Source organism: Hypanus sabinus, unplaced genomic scaffold, assembly GCF_030144855.1.
Source record: "Hypanus sabinus isolate sHypSab1 unplaced genomic scaffold, sHypSab1.hap1 scaffold_928, whole genome shotgun sequence".
NCBI lineage: Eukaryota > Metazoa > Chordata > Chondrichthyes > Myliobatiformes > Dasyatidae > Hypanus > Hypanus sabinus.
The window spans coordinates 77,193-91,860 of record NW_026781781.1 but is presented as its reverse complement, the minus strand read 5'-3'; the positions used below and the strand labels follow the sequence as shown (position 1 = coordinate 91,860).

At 47.9% G+C, this 14,668-nt stretch overlaps 1 protein-coding gene across 2 annotated transcripts in view; it reads right to left on the bottom strand.

The window, feature by feature from the left end:
- Nucleotides 1-9,582: 9,582 nt before the first annotated feature.
- The window catches only part of LOC132390485 (uncharacterized), a 37,623-nt gene continuing 32,537 nt past the window's right edge, over nt 9,583-14,668 (bottom strand). For both annotated transcript variants that reach the window (XM_059963091.1, XM_059963092.1), the window contains 3 exons: nt 12,072-12,220; nt 10,774-10,835; nt 9,583-10,209 (listed from right to left, as the gene is read on the bottom strand). In XM_059963091.1, the coding sequence (XP_059819074.1) occupies nt 10,014-10,209; nt 10,774-10,835; nt 12,072-12,220 (407 nt within the window). In that variant the 3' untranslated portion in view covers nt 9,583-10,013. The remainder of the gene's footprint in view (nt 10,210-10,773; nt 10,836-12,071; nt 12,221-14,668) is intronic.

The following is a 14,668-nucleotide window of genomic DNA, read 5'->3' as shown; positions in this document are numbered from 1 at the left end:
TCAGGCAAAAGTTCAGGCAATTTTAGAGATTCCCACTCCAACGGGGGAAAAAACTCTCAGAAGGTTTTTGGGAATGGTAGGATATTATCGGAAATTTTGTAAGAATTTTGCTAATGTTGCCCTTCCATTAACTAACCTTCTGCGGAAAAATGAGAAGTTTGTATGGACGGTGCCTTGTCAAGAAGCATTTGACAAATTGAAAACAATGATATGTCAACAGCCTGTGCTTAAGGCACCTGACTTTGGAAAACCTTTTTCATTGGCTGTGGATGCTAGTGATGAGGCTGCAGGAGCAGTATTAATGCAAAGGAATGAGGGGAATGAGCTTGATCATCCAGTAGCTTACTTTTCTAAGAAATTTAATAAGCATCAAAGAAATTATTCGACAATAGAGAAAGAATTGTTATCTCTTGTTTTAGCTTTGGAATATTTTGAGGTATATGTTAGTACAACTCAGAAACCACTTATTGTTTACACTGATCATAATCCGTTAGTTTTTCTGAGTAAGATGAAAAACAAAAACAGAAGGTTATTAAATTGGAGTTTGATGTTACAAGAGTACAATATTGTGATAACTCATATTAAAGGTAAAGATAATGTGGTTGCTGATTGTCTATCTCGATGTTGAATGTACACTGTAATTTTTTTTATGGAGTGGTTTTTTTTCAATTGTAACACTCCTACTGTATTGTGACTTATAAGCTGTTATATGATGGTGTTGTGTATTGTGTATGTTATAAAATTTATACCTTTGTTTTTCTTGTAAGCAATTGTTAAAAATTTTTGTTCTTGTCAGACCAAAAATGTTTTTTTTGGAGGGAGGTGTTACGTACTCGTGACACATGACAGTGGAGCCCTTGTCATGTGACTGGGGTTGAAGCTGTACTGGACTTGAGGTGATGGTCTTCTGATGGTGGAATGACATCATTTTCCCGCCAGTAGAGGTCATGTGACGGGTTTTTTTACAGGTTATAAAAGGTAGACCCCACCCTGTGAGGAGGGGCAGTTCGTGGCTGGATTTGCCAAGTTGACTTCATGCCACTGCGTGTTTGAAGTGATGACGCAGTTTAGTTGAAGGATGAAGTTTTTATTTAATGCCTAAAGTTTAAAAGGTTAATGCCAACAGGTTCTTTATGATTCTGTTAGTTTGAGAATTAAAGGAGAGTGAAGATTCAAGGTTGGAAGCTAAAGATCGAGGAGAATCGCTTTCTACGGTGAAACGGGGGCAACCTTTGTTTGATCCTTATTTGGAAGGATTTCGTTGACTATCTTCGTGTTAATCCCTAGGTTTACCTAGAAAGGATTGAAGGTAGTGGAGACGGAAAGGTCAGTGCCTTTAAGCCATTCTGTTTCGTAAATTCTTCGTGGGAATTTCGACGTCGGGAATCGAAGCAAGCGACGTGAAAGAGAACTTAAATCGTCCTGTAAAGTCTCTCCTTTTAAATGGACTGTGAGCATATCGAACTTTTGGCAATACCACTTTAAGAACTGTTTTGGAATATCACTTTAAGAACTGTTTTGGAATATCACTTCAAAGAACTGTTTTGGGAATATCACTTTACGAACGGTTTGAACAGCCGCTCAGCAGCTGTTTCCGGTTACGGTAGTGTTTGTTTACTTTTGGGGGGTTTGTTTTCTGTGTTTAATAAACGTGTTGTTTGTTATAAGAAACCCTTGCCGAACTCATATATTTATTGTTGCCTGAATACGTAACAGGTGTAACAGCCTGTCTTTGTCACATCTGTCACCCGACAAGGCTCTCGTATTATTTGAATATGTCGGATGTTAGCGTCTCACAGGATCTACACAGGGCCCAGAACGTGGACCAGCTGTACTTTGTCACTCTCCACGATACGTCCACAGCGGGTGCAACCTCATTTGCTCTCCACTGGGCCTTGGACCATTGCACAACAGTAATAGTTACGCCAGGCTGCGGTTTATTGTCCATAGCTCAGCGTTCAGCACAATCATTTCCTCAGTTCTTAAAAACAAGCTCCAAATTCTGGGCCAGGGTATATAACGTAGAACGTAGAATGCACAGTACAAGCCCGTAGACCCACAATGTTGTGTCGACATTTAATCCCTGCATTCTATATCACCCCCCCCCCCCCAACTAAAATTCCTCCATATACCTGTCTAGTACTCTATTAAATTCCACTAGTGCAACTGCCTCCACCACTGACTCAGGTAGTGCATTCCACGCAGCAACAAGTCTCTGAGTAAAAATAAACGTCCTCTCATCCCCCTTAAACTTCCCTCCCCTTAGCTTAAAGACATGTCCTCTTGTACTGTGCCCTGAGGAAGAGGTGCTGCCTGTCCACTTTATCTATTCCTCTTAATATCTTGTACACCTCTATCATATCTCCTGTCATCCTCTTTCTCTCCAGTGAGTAAGGCCCGAGCTCCCTTAATCTCTGACCATAATCCATACTCTCTAAACCAGGCAGCATCCTGGTAAATCTCCTCTGTACCCTTCCCAAAGCTTTCGCATCCTTCCAATAGTGAGGCGACCAGAACTGGACACGGTATTGCAAGTGTGGCTGAACCAGAGTTTGATATGGCCGCATCATTACAACTTGAACCTTAAATTCTATCCTTCGTATAATGAAGCTAACACCCCGTGAACTTTCGTAACTGCCCTATCTACCTGTGAGACAAATTTCTGGGATCTGTGGACATCTACCCCCAGATATATCAGCTTCTCCATGGTACCAAGTATCCTGCCATTTACTTAGTACTCTTCCTTGGAGTTTGTCCTGTCAAAGTGCACACCTGACCCCTCTCAGGTTTGAACTCCATCTGCCACTTCTGAGCCCACTTCTAAATCCTGTCAACGTTTTTCTGCAATCCTCGATAATCCTCAACACTATCCAAAACAACACAAACTTTGTGTCTCATACAAACTTTCCAACCCTTCTACCCACACATCCAAGCCGTTAATAAAAATCGCGAAAAGCAGGAAGCCCAGAACCAACATGCTCCAGAATATCAACTTCACTCATATTGTCCTCACTGTCATCAAGTTCCCTCTCATTGGTAAATGCCGAAGAGAAGTATTCATTAAGGATCTCACACACTTCCACAGCCTGCAGGTACACATTCCCACCTTTATCTGTAATCCGTCCTACCTTCACCCCTATCATCCTTTTGCTCTTCACATCATTGAAAGAGGCCTTGGGGTTTTTCTTTACCCTTCTCGCCAAGGCTTTCTCATGCCCCCTACTTGCTCTCCTCAGTCCCTTCTGAACCTTCTTGCTTGCTACCCTATATTCCTTAATAGCTCCATCTGATCCTTGCTTCCTAAACCCCATGTATGCTGCCCTCCACCACCTGACTAGATGTCCACCTCACTTGTCACCCCTGGTTCCAGCACCCTACCAGTCTTTATCTTCCTCATTGGGTCGAATTATCCCCAACATCCTGATCCCTAAATTTCGACCACATGTCCATAGTATATTTCCTTGCGATAACATCACCCCAATTAACACCTGCAAGTTCTAGTCTTATATCTTCATAATTTCAATTTCCCCAATTAAAAATTATCCTATTCTCTCTGATTCTATTCTTTTCCATGATAATTCCAAAGGCCAACAGAGGAGGTCACTGTCCCTTAGATGCTCACCCACTGAGAGATCTGTGATCTGACCCGGTTCCTTGTCTATTACTAGATTTAGTATGGCATTCCCCCTATTCGGCCTGTCAACATACTGTGACAGGAAACCGTCCTGGACACACTAAAGACACTTTGCCCCGTCTAACCCAACGGACGGTTAAAGTGTTATCACCGTCTGCAACAGGATGTTTAATTTCTCATCAGGGAACCACAGTGAGTGCAGTCCAATAATAACATTACCGATCAAGAGGCAATTTTGAGGTAGAAGCGAGGCTGCAGAAGGACTTAAACACATTAGGAAAATGGACAAATGTGCAGCAGATAGAGTACAGTATGGGAGAATGTATGGCCAGACACTTTGATAGAAAAATATGATAGTTGACCATTTTCTAAATGCAGAAATATTTACGGTACAAAGGGATCTCGTGCAGGATTCCTTTAAGATTTATTTGCAGGTTCAGTCGGTACTGAGGAAGGAAAATATGATGTTACTTTTTTATTGTGGAGGACTGAAATATATAAGCAAGGATGGAATTTTGTGACTTTATAAGGCACAGGTGCGGCTCAGTTTAAGTGTTGTGAGTATCTTGGGGATCCTGATGGAGGAAAGGATGTCCATACTTTGGACAGGGTTCACAACAGGTGCACAATACTTATTCTGTGATTGAAAGCCTTGCTATACGGGAAGCTTTCACGGCTCTGGGCCGGAATACACTGGAAATCAAAAGATAAGGGGTGCACAGAGGGTGCCTCTCTATTCTTAGATGTATCCTCTGGTCTTTCCCTGCGGGGAAATCATCTCCACATCCACTCGAGCAAAGCCTTTCTCCATTTGAGTGGTTTCGATGAGGTCACAACTTATTGACTTAATCCTGGTGTAGGCCCAGAGTCTTCAAACGATTTTTAAGGAATCAACCTCTTGACTCTCTTTAGAACCCTCTTCAGCTTCAGTACATCCTTTACTAAATAAAAGGCCCACAACCGTTCACAGTACTCCACGAGAGGCCTCACCAATGCTTTGTAAATTCTCAGTATTACATCATTGCTTTTATATTCCAGCCCTCTTGAAATGAATTCCGATTTTGCATTTACTTTCTTCAACCCGCAAAATAACGTTTAGAGGATCCCATTCATCCTTCGATATTTTTCCGAATTTTCTCTCCATTTAAAGAAGAGGCTCTGCGCTCTCGGCTTCCTGAAAACAGCCTGCCCCTCCACCCATCTTCAAATCCTCTGCAAACGTCGCAACTACGCAATCAGCTCCATCATCCAAATGATTGTCATACAAGGTAGAAAGTATTGCTCCCAACACAGGCCCCTGTGGAAAGTGATGAGCCACCGGCAGCCAAACAAAAAGTCTCCGCTCATTCCCACCCTTTGCCTCCTGTCACTGAAACACCGCTTTGTCCATTATACTCTGGACATTAGAATTCATCACCTCTATTCATCCAGTTCGATGGCGTCTACATTTTACGCTGCAACTCAACCAATTTACTGCGATGTTGCCTCCTCAATAGCCTCTCCTCAGGACACATTCACTCTGTTTGTAAGCCAGCTGCGTCATCTTCAGCACTATTTTCAGCCAAAGCAGTTTATTCTGCATTGAAATGTATACAGCGCAGGAAAATATCTGCACTGATCTCTACCAGCTGATTACCAATTTTACGTGAGTTCCTATCACCATCTGCCTCCACAACCTCAGCAATAACTGTTCTGGAACTCTGTCGCCTACTTTTCACTGGCTATCAGAAACCTCTGTGTGGAGATTGTATAATCTGGTTCTAGACTTGCTAGCACATGGCACGGGTAGCAATATTGGAGATCCTGCCCTTTAACCTAACACCCTGTGTCTTCTCCTCACTTATCCTACCCATGCCATTGGTAGCCAAATGGAACACGATCAGAGAAGCTCCCCTGCTGGGCCTCGGACCATCTGGACAATTGCAATGCCTACAGCAGCCTGCGGTTTACTGACGACAGCTCAGAGTTCAGCACAATCGTTTCCTCATTTCTAATCAACAAGCTCCAAATCCCGGGCAGTGCATCTCCCTCTGCAACCTAATGTTTTACTTCCTCATCGGGAAACCACAGTCAGTGTAGATCGGCCAAAATATTTCCGATCAACATACAGTGTTTAGGTAGCAGGCAGGCTACAGAGGGGTTCACACAGATTAGGAAAAACGGGCAAGCTGGTGTCTGATGGGATAACGTGTTTGCAGGTACATGATCATGCAATTTGGTATCAGAAACGAAGGTGTAGACTATTTTCTAAATGTAGAGAAGATTCAGCAGTCTACGGACAAAAGGGTTTGGGCATCCACGTGCAGGATTCCCTCAAAATTAAGTTACAGGAGCAGTAGTTGGTGAGGAAGGAAAATACACGTCAGCATTCATTTCCAGATGAGGAGAAGAGAAATCAACGATCAAAAACCGACTTAAATACACACTGAAACCTGGTCTCCTTCGGTCTGTGGTAGAGCATTCCACAGATTCACGACTCGCTGGTTAAATAAATAATTCCTCCCTACCCCTGTTCTGAGAGGGTGCTCCTCAATTCTGAGGCTGTGTAGTTTAGTTCTATACACCAACCCCAAAGGAAGAGACCTTCCCTATCCACCCTGTCTCTTCTTTCAGCATTGGTTAGGTTTCAATCAGACTTAGCCCACTCCCACTCCCGCTCTTCCGCATTCTTCTAAATTCCAGTGAATGCAGTCCCCAAGCAGCTAAATGTTATTTAGAGTTTACCCCTTCATTTCCTTAATTACCCTTGATAACCTCCTCTGAACTCTCTTCAATCAGAACCCATCCTTTATTTACAATATGCAATAGATAATAGACAATAGGTGCAGAAGTAGACCATTTGTCCCTTCGAGCCTGCACCGCCATTCTGAGATCATGGCTGATCATCTGCTATCAATACCAGGTTCCTGCCTTGTCCCTTCATCCTTTGATTCCCCTATCCATAAGATACCTATCTAGCTCCTACTTGAAAGCATACAGAGAATTGGCCTCCACGACCTTCTGAGGCAGTGCATTCCAGACCCCCACAACAGCCTGGGAGAAGAAGTTTTTCCTTAACTCTGTCCAAAATGACCTACCCCTTATTCTCAAACCATGCCCTCTGGTGATGGACTATCCCAGCATCTGGAACATATTTCCTGCCTCTATCTTGTCCAATCCCATAATAATCATGTTTCAATCAGATCCCCTCTCAGTCTCCTTAATTCCATTGTGTACAAGCCCAGTCTCTCTAAACTCTCTGCGTAAGACAGTCCAGACATCCCAGGAATTAACCTCATGAATCTACGCTGCACTTCCTCTACAGCCAGGATGACCTTCCTTAACCCTGGAGACCAAAACTGTACCCAATACTCCAGGTATGGTCTCACCAGGGCTCTGTACAAATGCAGAAGGATTCCCTTGCTCTTGTACTCAATTCCCTTTGTAATCAAGGCCAACATTCCATTAGCCAGATATTATCCGTAGATGTATCTCATATCTGGGATATGGGGCCCAGAACCGTTGCAAATACTCGTTTCTGCCTGGTTAGAGCGTAAAGAAGGCTCAGCATTATTGCCCTGTTTTCCCGTTTCATTCCCTTTCACATAAATGGTAACATTCACTTGCCTTCTTTACAACAGACCCAAACTGCAAATAAACTGTCTGGGAACCTTACACGAGGACTCCTAACTCACTCTGCACCTCTGATATTTGAAACTTCCTCCCAACTGATAATTGTCCGCCCTGTTGTGCCTTTTTCCAAAATTCATTTTCATACGTTTCGCAACATTACATTCGCTCTGCCATTTTGCCCATTCTTCCAATTTATCTCTAACCTGCCGTAATCGCATTGCTTCCTCAGCTCGACCTACCCCTTCACCGACCTTTTCATCATCTTCACACTTGGCCATGAATTTATCAATTCAATCTCCCAAATCTTTGACAAACATGGTAAAATTAACTGTCGGAATTCAGACCACTGAGGATCCCCAATAGACACCAACGGCCAATCAGAAAAGCAGCCTTTTATTACCACGCTCTTCCTTCTGCCTGTCAGCCATTCCGCGATCCATGCCAGAAGCTCTCCTGTAACGCCATAGGATTTTCCCTTGTTCAGTTGGCTAAAGTGTGGCGCCTTGTCAAATGCCCTCTGAAAAACCACGAGAGTGACAACAACTGCCTGTCCTGCGTCCACTCGGTTTGTTACTCCCTCTGAGAACTCTAACATCTTGTCCGGCAAGATTCGCACTCACAGACACTCACAGTGACATCCACTGTCTCTCCTGTGTCCACCCGGTTTGTTACTCCCTCTGAGAACTCTAACAGGCTTGTCCGGCAGGATTCGCACTCACAGACACTCACAGTGACATCCACTGTCTCCCTGTGTCCACTCGGTTTGTTACTTCCTCTGTGAACTCTAACAGGCTTGTCCGGCAGGATTCGCACTCACAGACATTCACAGTGACATCCACTGTCTCTCCTGTGCCCACTCGGTTTGTTACTCCCTCTCTGAACTCTAACAGGCTTGTCCGGGAAGATGCACACTCTCAGACACTCACAGTTACATCCACTGTCTCTCCTGTGTCCACTCGGTTTGTTACTCCCTCTGAGAACCCTGACAGGCTTGTACGGCAGGATTCACACTCTCAGACACTCACAGTTACATCCACTGTCTCTCCTGTGTCCACTCGGTTTGTTACTCCCTCTGAGAACTCTAACAGGCTTGTCCGGGAAGATCCGCACTCACAGACGCCATGCTGACGTTCACTTATTTTCTGATTCCTCTTAAAGGACCACAACCTTCTCCTGAGGAACAGAGACTGATTCTTCGGCAGCCAGTTGAGGCTGTTTTTTTTTTTAAAACTACTTCATCATCCGACTTCACACTCACTATTGCTCACTATTGCTAACTTACATTAAAGTCCGTTGACTTTAATGTAGTCCTTATTATCTCTCGTCAGCCGCGGATGCCATATGAGAACTTCTCTATCTCTGGGGTATATCTATCCTGCGCCTTGTGAACTGTTCCTCGAAACTCTACCCAACTCTGCTATGCCGTGGTCGCCCCCAGTAACCTCCTCCAATCCCCCTGGACAAGCTCCTCTCTCATGCGTCTGTCATTCCCTTCATTCCATTGCGCGAGAAAAATAAAAAGCGTAAAAGTAAAAAGTAAGAGTAGAGTGAAGTGAAGCGAAGAAAATTCAAGTGTATCGAGAGAAAGATAACATGATTTTAAAAGCACAATGAGTGTTAAGTCACTTTGTCTGAATGCCCGTATTTTTCCAAATAAGGTCGGTGAAGGTGTGGCACAAATCAGTACAAAAGGGAATGATATAGTGGCCATTATAGAGACGTGGTTGCAGGGTGGAGAGGATTGGGAATTTAATATCCAAGGATATCAGGCAATATTGAAAGATAAGCAGGAATGTCAAGGAGGTGGATTGGCGTTCGTAATTAAGGACGAGATTAGACCGACACTGAGAGACAATATATGGTAAGACCCAAAGAGCAGAATGCTGAATCCATCTGGTTACACGTAGCTCAGTCATTCAAACACGGAGAAGGTTCCATGTTCCCGACTGAACATCCAGCTTTCCCCGGAGTGTGGTTCGCTGTCACTTTCCCTTGAAGGTTCAGACTGCTAATTATTGCCTGTCAGCAATCGTCCCCTCCACCGAGAACATGTTCAAGAAGAAATGCCTCGGGAAGACCACATTCATCACCGAGGAAGTGCCGGTGAAATTCCCCGGACTCCCGCCGGGAAATACCCTGTGTTCATCGAAACCATCGGGGAAGGTTACAGGCGTCTTAAAACTCAACCATTTACGAGCAGTTGCTTCCCCTCCGCCATCAGATTGCGAGCGCTCCCTGAACACTTAAACACTCCATCGGTATTCAACTGTATGCAGTATTTATGAATTTCCCCAATTTATGTTAATTTTACAACTTTTCACCGTGCTGAGCTCACGTTGAAGTTGTACAAGGCGTCACTGAGGCCGCGTTTGGAGAGCAGTGTTCAGTTCCGGTCGCCCTCATGGAGGAAAGATGTCACTGAGCTGGAAAGAGTGTCTGAGGGAGCATTCCGAGGATGTTCCCGGGACTCGAGCGTCTGAGATATGGAGAGAAGACAAGAAGGATGTGTCTATATTCGTTGGAGCGTGGGTATGAAGCCAGGAGGGGCACAGATAGGGTGAATGTGCAGTCTTTTTCCCCCTTGGTTGAGAGTGTGTATAGAGAACGGAGAGAGGAGAGGCAGAGACTGGGGTTCGATCGGGAGAGGAGGGGTGGAAAGGGAATGATTTAGAGAGATGAAGGGTAAAAAGAGAAAAACAGTAGAAAGGGGGAGATGTAGAAATGGTTTGAGAGTGGGGCAGATTGAATGGCGAGAAGTGAGGTGCAGTCAGTTGATTGAACTCGGCCCCACGGGCTGTTGACAGAAACCTTGGATCTCTTCAGGAATATCCGTGTCTAAATGTGCCGACTTCTCGCAGATGAATCTGTGTTTCCATTTGCAATTATAACTCCCGTACGAGCCGCAGTTACTGCAGCTGGTCGACCCATAGGATATCTTGTACAGAAGATCAGAGGCCACATTTCTATCAAAGAGGGTTAGACAATTTCAATAGAGACACAACAGTAGACAACCGGAGACGTCGCCAAACTAATAGCTCTGATCTGCATTCTCCCCACAGCCCCCTGTCAGCCTCGGAACTAATCCCATGATACCGCGCTCTCCCCACAGCCCCCTGTCAGCCTCGGAACTAATCCCATGATACCGCGCTCTGCCCACAGTCCCCTGTCAGCCTCGAACTAATCCCATGATACCGCGCTCTCCCCACAGCTCCAGGTCCATGGCCGAACGAATCTCATTATACCGCGCTCCGCTAAAATCCCGAATAATCTCCCAAATTAATCCCACTTCCTCACCCTCTCGGGACAACACTCTGTCAGTCAACAAACTAATCCCGCGGTTCCACTCACAAAACAACACCGAGCCTTTGTCCAAACTGATCTCACTGACACCCTCTCTTCCCATAGATCTGAGTCAGAACTCAAACTGATCCCACTGCCCGACTCTATCCACACGACCTCGTTTCATTCTCCAAACTAACCCACTGTCCCAATCCAACACCACAGACCGGCAACAGTCCAAACCTCACCTGTCTGCGCATTTTCCGATCCAGTATGATACAGATTGATAGACAGCATTAGAAACAAAATTCTGTGAAATTAAATCATTTCAGATAATGTTTAGAAACAGACTCTCTCATTGCATATCCATTTGAAGGGACGGAACAGAGAGGGAAACACCCATTGATTGAGCTCGGGAGTGTGGAGGGAGATTCACTCTGTGTTTGACCCCGGGAGTGTGTGATGGGATGGGGTGGAGGGAGATTCACTCTGTGTCAGACCACGGGAGTGTGTGATAGGACGGGGTGGAGTCAGCGTCACTCTGTGTCTGAACCCGGGAGTGTGTGATCGGACGGTGTGGAGTGAGATTCACTCTGTGTCTGACCCCGGGAGTGTGTGATGGGACGGGGTGGAGTCAGCGTCACTCTGTGTCTGAACCCGGGAGTGTGTGATGGGACGGTGTGGAGGGAGTTTCACTCTGTGTCGGACCCCGGGAGTGTGTGATTGGACGGTGTGGAGGGAGATTCACTTTCTGTCTGAACCCGGGAGTGTGTGATGGGACGGTGTGGAGGGAGATTCACTTTCTGTCTGACCCCGGGAGTGTGTGATGGGACGGTGTGGAGGGAGATTCACTCTCTGTCTGACCCCGGGAGTGTGTGATGGGACCGTGTGGAGGGAGATTCATTCTGTGTCTGACCCCGGGAGTGTGTGATGGGACCGTGTGGAGGGAGATTCACTCTGTGTCTGGCCTCGGGAGTGTGTGATGGGACGGTCTGGAGGGACATTCATTCTGTGTCTGACCCAGGGAGTGTTTCATGGGACGGTCCGGAGGGAGATTCACTCTGTCTGACCCCGGTGGTGTGTGATGGGACGGTGTGGAGGGAAATTCATTCTGTGTCTGCCCCCGGGAGTGTGTGATGGGACGGTGTGGAGGGGGATTCACTCTGTGTCCGACCCCGGGAGTGTGTGATGGGACGGTGTGGAGGGAGTTTCACTCTGTGTCTGACCCCGGGAGTGTGTGATTGGACGGTGTGGAGGGAGATTCACTCTATGTCTGACACCGGGGAGTGTTTGATGGGACGGGGTGGACGGAGATTCACTCTGTATCTGACCCCGGGAGTGTGTGATGAGACGCTGTGGAGGGAGATTCACTCTGTGTCTGACCCCGGGAGTGTGCGCCGGGACATTGTGGAAGGATCTTCCCAGGAGTGTGGGGGGTGGGGCGGTGGCCGCATTAGGATTGTGTGGGGGGGGGGGGGGAGAATCACTGTTTGTCTCATCCCGTGATCTCCTGATTACTGATATCTCTTCTCAGGGCAAGACATACCTTTTCCTTGTTTGAATTTATTTCGAGGAGCCCTGAATCAAGTTCTGAACAATGTTGTCTCGCTCCATCATAAGTATTTGCGATCTTGGATATGAAATAACACCGGTCTTCATTTTTGATCCAGATTTGCGGACACGTTTGCTCTGCAACTAAGAATAAAGGAACCATATATCTCCCTCCATAATTCCCGTCGCATCAACTGGGATCAGTAAAAAGTTAGCCTCCCTCCACACCGTCCCATCAGACACTCCCGTGTTCAGTCACAGATGAATCTCCCACGACACAGTCCCATCACACACTCCCGGGGTCAGACACAGAGTCAAGCTCCCTCCACACCGTCCCATCACACACTCCCGGGGTCAGACACAGAGTCAAGCTCCCTCCACACCGTCCCATCACACACTCCCGTGTTCAGTCACAGAGTGAAGCTCCCACGACACAGTCCCATCACACACTCCCGGGGTCAAACACAGAGTGGATCTCCCTCCACACCGTCCCATCACACACTCCCGTGTTCAGTCACAGAGTGAAGCTCACACGACACCGTCCCATCACACACTCCCGGGGTCAAACACAGAGTGGATCTCCCTCCACACCGTCCCATCTCTCACTCCCTCCACACCGTCCCATCTCTCACTCCCTCCACACCGTCCCATCACACACTCCCGTGTTCAGTCACAGAGTGAAGCTCCCACGACACCGTCCCATCACACACTTCCGTGTTCAGTCACAGAGTGAAGCTCCCACGAAACCGTCCCATCACACACTCCCGTGTTCAGTCACAGAGTGAAGCTCCCACGACACCGTCCCATCACACACTCCCGGGGTCAAACACAGAGTGGATCTCCCTCCACACCGTCCCATCACACACTCCCGTGTTCAGTCACAGAGTGAAGCTCCCACGACACCGTCCCATCACACACTCCCGTGTTCAGTCACAGAGTGAAGCTCCCACGACACCGTCCCATCACACACTCCCGTGTTCAGTCACAGAGTGAAGCTCCCACGACACCGTCCCATCACACACTCCCGTGTTCAGTCACAGAGTGAAGCTCCCACGACACCGTCCCATCACACACTCCCGGGGTCAAACACAGAGTGGATCTCCCTCCACACCGTCCCATCTCTCACTCCCTCCACACCGTCCCATCACACACTCCCGTGTTCAGTCACAGATGAATCTCCCATGACACAGTCCCATCACACACTCCCGGGGTCAGACACAGAGTCAAGCTCCCTCCACACCGTCCCATCACACACTCCCGGGGTCAGACACAGAGTCAAGCTCCCTCCACACCGTCCCATCACACACTCCCGTGTTCAGTCACAGAGTGAAGCTCCCACGACACAGTCCCATCACACACTCCCGGGGTCAAACACAGAGTGGATCTCCCTCCACACCGTCCCATCACACACTCCCGTGTTCAGTCACAGAGTGAAGCTCCCACGACACCGTCCCATCACACACTCCCGGGGTCAAACACAGAGTGGATCTCCCTCCACACCGTCCCATCTCTCACTCCCTCCACACCGTCCCATCTCTCACTCCCTCCACACCGTCCCATCACACACTCCCGTGTTCAGTCACAGAGTGAAGCTCCCACGACACCGTCCCATCACACACTCCCGTGTTCAGTCACAGAGTGAAGCTCCCACGACACCGTCCCATCACACACTCCCGTGTTCAATCACAGAGTGAAGCTCCCACGACACCGTCCCATCACACACTCCCGGGGTCAAACACAGAGTGGATCTCCCTCCACACCGTCCCATCACACACTCCCGTGTTCAGTCACCGAGTGAAGCTCCCACGACACCGTCCCATCACACACTCCCGTGTTCAGTCACAGAGTGAAGCTCCCACGACACCGTCCCATCACACACTCCCGGGGTCAAACACAGAGTGGATCTCCCTCCACACCGTCCCATCTCTCACTCCCTCCACACCGTCCCATCACACACTCCCGTGTTCAGTCACAGAGTGAAGCTCCCACGACACCGTCCCATCACACACTCCCGTGTTCAGTCACAGAGTGAAGCTCCCACGACACCGTCCCATCACACACTCCCGGGGTCAAACACAGAGTGGATCTCCCTCCACAGCGTCCCATCTCTCACTCCCTCCACACCGTCCCATCACACACTCCCGTGTTCAGTCACAGAGTGAAGCTCCCACGACACCGTCCCATCACACACTCCCGTGTTCAGTCACAGAGTGAAGCTCCCACGACACCGTCCCATCACACACTCCCGGGGTCAAACACAGAGTGGATCTCCCTCCACACCGTCCCATCTCTCACTCCCTCCACACCGTCCCATCACACACTTCCGTGTTCAGTCACAGAGTGAAGCTCCCACGACACCGTCCCATCACACACTCCCGTGTTCAGTCACAGAGTGAAGCTCCCACGACACCGTCCCATCACACACTCCCGGGGTCAAACACAGAGTGGATCTCCCTCCACACCGTCCCATCTCTCACTCCCTCCACACCGTCCCATCTCTCACTCCCTCCACACCGTCCCATCACACACTCCCGTGTTCAGTCACAGAGTGAAGCTCCCACGACACCGTCCCATCACACACTCCCGTGTTCA